The sequence below is a fragment of the Primulina tabacum genome, chromosome 14 (assembly GCF_025594145.1).
Source record: "Primulina tabacum isolate GXHZ01 chromosome 14, ASM2559414v2, whole genome shotgun sequence".
NCBI lineage: Eukaryota > Viridiplantae > Streptophyta > Magnoliopsida > Lamiales > Gesneriaceae > Primulina > Primulina tabacum.
The window spans coordinates 4,524,935-4,530,233 of record NC_134563.1 but is presented as its reverse complement, the minus strand read 5'-3'; the positions used below and the strand labels follow the sequence as shown (position 1 = coordinate 4,530,233).

The 5,299-nt window shown below is 38.7% G+C and overlaps 1 protein-coding gene across 1 annotated transcript; it reads left to right on the top strand.

Annotated features, from left to right (window-relative positions):
- Positions 1-669: 669 nt before the first annotated feature.
- Positions 670-4,776, top strand: LOC142524100 (chloroplast sensor kinase, chloroplastic-like). The gene is given in 10 exon segments (XM_075627839.1): positions 670-1,129; positions 1,835-2,000; positions 2,105-2,397; positions 2,604-2,669; positions 2,748-2,816; positions 2,919-3,011; positions 3,111-3,337; positions 3,785-3,966; positions 3,969-4,057; positions 4,202-4,776. Coding segments are annotated over 10 exon segments (1,857 nt in total). The 5' UTR covers positions 670-703; the 3' UTR covers positions 4,448-4,776.
- Positions 4,777-5,299: the final 523 nt, after the last annotated feature.

Genomic DNA, 5,299 nt, shown 5'->3' with positions numbered 1-5,299 from the left:
ACACCGACCCCATAATCAGAGAAACCTTCATCACCACCGACGCCTTCCTTAGGCTCACATTTCTTGAATATATCAGTAGAGATTTCCTTCAAAACATCTGTGATCTCGATCTTGGAAGGTCTCTTTCTTTTCAAAGAACAGGAAATCAAACCATCTGAGTTTGGCCTACAAATGTTTGCTCCTTCTTTACTTGAAGAAAAAGATGGATTCATTGCATTCATGAATACTTCACTGGTTTCAGTGATTGGTGCCATCATGGTAATGTCTCAAGAGAAGGAAGATAATAATGATGAAATTTTTTGTTTGTTTTTTCCTTACAGGAGTCACTTGTATATATATAAAAGCTACAAATTTTGCTTGGGTCAAAGACAAAATATAAATTCACGGCAGATTCTTTGATAGGGTCCAAAGTTGTAGTGTGAACATTTTCGGAGCCGTTGGGAATTAAGGAAAAAGCTCGAGGTTAAGACTGCTACATGTTTTAGATTGTAACACTCATTTTATCTCTTTGATTTGATATTTTTTAATTTCCGAAAATATCATTCATAATATATTTATTGCGATTGTTTTTTAAAAAACAAAATGTAAAAACACGTTCATAAAAGTAATAATAATACGGCCCATAAGCCCAATGGGATTTTCTTTTTATTTCATAAATGATTTATAGATAACAGAAACAGAGTTGACAGTGATAATCATCGCAATGCTTCTCTCTGCATTCCCTCCACAAAATCTGATAACCAGCACCAACTCCAATGACACTTTTGCCCCTCCATCCCCTCCCAATTACGCCAGACCTCAACCGCTAATCCCCTGCCGCGCAACCACCAACACCTCAGCACAGCGGCCGCTTTCCGTCGCTGCCACCTCTTCCACTTCGCTCCGTCATGTGAGCTCCACTTGCGATGACGCGGCAGAGGATTGGGACTCCATGGTGTCGTCCGCAGCAGCCGTGGCGGCGGCAATTCGTGCTGCGTCCACTTCTCCCGTGGAGTTCGTGCAGAGGATAGAGAAAGGTTCCGGCGAGAAGAACAAAGCTTTCGTGTTGCCCAGTCCGGATTTCCAGCGCCTTTGTGTGGAGCAGCTCGATCTATTTCGGCGCATCGTTAATCCCGATGCTGTTCTATCGGTATAGTTAATAATAATTATTATTAATTAAAAGTACTACGGGATCATGGTCTTGTTGAAGTCACTTTGATGAATTTAACGATGCAATTTGAATGGCAGTTATGCTGTAAAGTACTTTTGCAATTATAGAAGCTGTTCCGATCCAAACAAAATAAGTAATTATATTTTTTTCGGTTTTTCTTGCACCATTTTATCTTAACTAACAAGTCTTGATTGGTGAGAACTTGGGTATGATACTATGGTTGCTCTTACTTATTGAAATGAAAGCAAGCTAGCATTTTAATTTGATATGTTTTGATTACCAAGTGCCTGGTGAAGATGGATATAGCTTGATATTTGTTTGGAACATAGAAGATAATCTATAGTTAAGATTGTTAAATTGTTATTGCTGGGAGCGAACTTTGTTGGTCGTCTTCTCGTCCAGTTGGAGAAGGCTTTATTGTCGTGTTGAGTTGCAATTTAGAAATTTTGATTTAGTTATGGGAAAATTTTGGCTTGTAAAGTCTTCTGGCGATGTCGGCCAAACGGTAAAATTAAGAAGCACTATATAGAACAACAGAAATGGGCGATTATTTATTTATTTTGCCTATATTTTGGGCGAAGAAAAATTTGGCATCAGTTATTATTCAGTTGGCACTGTCATTAAATGTCAATACTTGAGTATTGCTACAAGGTATAGTTCTGATACCAAGTTACTTAACTGTAGGTCTATGTGAGGCCAGCTGGTAGCTATGTCATGGATCGCTTGGAGTTGCGCCTCATTACTTCCCACCCTGGGGTCCTTGCGGCCGATATTGTGGTTTTAATTGGTAGCTTTAATGTTCCAGCTGGCTTAAGAATTGCGGAAGCTGCAATTTCAAGTCGAAAGGCATGTATTTTAATGTTGTGACTGTGTAATGAAGGATAGTTTTTCAAGTTGTTCTCCATGGTTTTCTATTAATGTGTTCCTGATATACATTCCCTTCATTCTAGGCAGAGTTTTTTCCTGACCTTGCTGCTGTAGTTTTCCCGATGGTAACACATCCATTTGTTGTGGGCTTCTTAGTTGCTGAACTTCCAAAGATGTCTCTAGAAAAAGAATTGCATGACATAAAAGAGCACCCTTCTCCTGAGAAATCCTTTGTGTTGGCAAACAGCTTGGATCTTGAACCTTTTGGTGTCCCGACTTTAAAGGATGAACCCGTCGAAATGCTGAAATTAACTAGAGAACAAATACTAAATTCCATAAATATCACCAAGTCACTTGCCATGGCCTATGTCATGGATCAGGTAGATATCTTACGCATGAATATGCCTTGTTATTGATATCATTTTTGTTACTCTGCCTCTTAGAAATAATTACATATGCGATCTAGTTGATGCTGAAGAAGAGATTCTTTTAGTGTTTCGTGCCTGTTATTTATTTATGTTTACTGTTTTTAGTTTGTTGTGTGGTTGTTTTCCCTTTTGATCAGAAATTAATCTGTCTTCTCCAGAAAGCAATGCTACTCCAGCAGTCATCATGGCAAAATAATGTGAGGATGGGTGATTTGGTTGAGCAAGTAAGATGCGCTCTTTTTGTATATTTGTTGTCTTTGGATTTCAAATCTGTCATGATTATCAATATTGTTATTTTACAGATTCGGAGCTCTCTTTCAAGCGTTCGAACTTTGAGCCAAATGTTATCTGTTCACGTGAGGAAGAGTGAGGTGGGTATGGTCATGGCTATGAAACCCTTCTAGAGCTATGTTTGGTCCATTTGGATTATCATATATGCTCTTTCTGATAAAATCACAAATATGTATGTCCAGATTTCTCATGACATTATTGAAGACATTTTAGTGCAAGCAGACCGTATGAGAGATACTCTTCAACAGCTACAGGATGCTGTCTACATGACAAAGGTCTGATTTTCTCTTTGTTTGAGTGTCTAATCTCACTTAAGTTTGTCAAAATTCACCATCCATGCTCATTCATCTGAGTTGGTAACGTTTGTGTTTTAGGAAAATATAATGCGTTATAACAATAATGCACTAAAGAACATGCGTCGGTCAGCTGGTGCTCAGCCCGAGTACATAAGTTCCCAGCTACCCAATAGCCTCTCAACTGAAAGGTCCACCAGCACATCACAAGAATCTAATAGGCGATTACCAGTAACTATACCGTCCAAGGACTTGGAGTTTCCCATGCCACCTCTTGCTCTAGCACCTTCACATCATCGGGAAATTAGGTAATCTTGTGTTCTACAATTTTATGGCTTGTGTAGAGATTTTTTTCTGAGTCCTTGCCTGACAAGCGATGTGTATATTGTTACTGTGTGTTCTTGTATATGCTTGTGTGGAAAACTTAACTTTTAGGCATTCTTCGAAATTGATATGGTTGAAGATTTGATAAAATTAGGATCAGTAGCTGACAGAGTGACTTCTTCCGTACCATTTTTCTTGTGATTAAAATTTTTTCTCGTCAAAATGATGATAGAAACCATGAGTGGTTAAAAAGCCAAATCAGAACGGAGTTTAGAAAATAAAGTAACAAAAAATGTCTCTTCTCTCAAGGAAAATTTCATCTGTTTAGATTACCTCCACAACTGCAAAGATTCTTGAGGCGCGATGTCATGCCAATTCTTGCTTTTCTGTGTTTTTTTGTTGTTGCTAATCACGGAGCCACACTGTGTCAGAAGACCCTGCAAAGTCTTTGATGTGTTGGAGGATTTGGTTATGGCCATAAAACCTCTTGCAAAGAAGCAGCAACGTGCCGTGGAACTGTGTGATCTTTCGAGGTCTTCACAGGTTGCAGTCGATGAACCTGCTTTGCGGCAGGCACTGAGCAATTTGATCGAGGGTTCTTTGTTGCGCACAAAATTGGAGGAAAAGTTGAAATTGTGTCCACTGAAACACCAGCAGGTGCCCTTGTCATCATTGACGATGATGGACCTGATATGCACTATATGGTAATGGTTTTCTTTCTTACCTACTAGTTGAGTAGATCTTCTTGTTAAAAATGTTTTTTCTATTTGTAAAGACATTCACTCTGTATTGCACTCTTTGATAGTGCAAGTATCTTGACTGAAAACCTTTCCTTCAATTTCTTTCAGACACAGATTCATTCGCTTGCACCATTTGGAGCAGATCTATTAGCTGGAGATAGAATAGAGGACAATATGATTTGGAACTTCATTGCCGGGTTGACTGTTGCTCGAGAGATACTGGAGAGTTATGGTTGTGTTGTTCGTGTTATCTCCCCGAGGAACATGGAGGCATCACTAGGTGCAGGTGGTAGCCATATCGAGCTTTGGCTGCCCTTATTCTCTCCGGCATCCGATGCAGCGGGGTTGGCTTAGGATGCCTGAAAAGTAACTAAAACTCTCCGAGCTATAAAGATTCACTGCCATATATGTTGAATGATGGGTTATTACAACTCTAGTGACATTTCAACGCCTCTCTATCCAGAAACCGTAACTCAAGATTTTGCTTAAAAGTATAGAATATTTGTCGATTGGCTTAACAGAGCTAAATTTTCAATCTATTGGTTACCACATGTGTGCGTTAATAATAATATATCCAGCTTCGATTTTCTTGCATCTCTTCTTTTTTTTATGGTTAATTGGCTTTTATTACACGTTTTCACATGTTTGTAAATTTTCATTGTAGAGTACTTGATTTTGTTGCTGACTATTGTGGTTTCTTCCCAATTATGTTCTGGACTTTAGATTTTTGTTGTTTAATTGATGTAATTTTGTTAAAATTTGCCTTCTCTTTCTTTTCATTCCCAAGTGCCGACTGTCTTCCTTGATCTTCACCGCATTATTACTTCGGAATTCGAAAAAGTACTTGGGATGTCGACCAGCTTCCATCTTCTTAGTCTGTTATCTCAGACATTATCAACCTCCTTGGTCGTGGTAGTGACAACGAACGGTTTTGTTTATGCTATTCATATGAGTACATTCATATGCATTTATCAGCACAATACGATATGATTCGCACGTGTCATGTGTTAAGTGGATGAGAACAATAAAATAGTATCTACCAAGCCGAACGAAGTAAAGCAGCCGGAGAAACCTAATTATGCCAAATGAAGAACTGTGGCATTGCCCAATTATGATTTCATTTCTACAAAAATGTACAAGGACAATAATGTAAATGGCGTACCGATATCGTGAATACTACACAAAACAAATGAGGAAACCCACCTC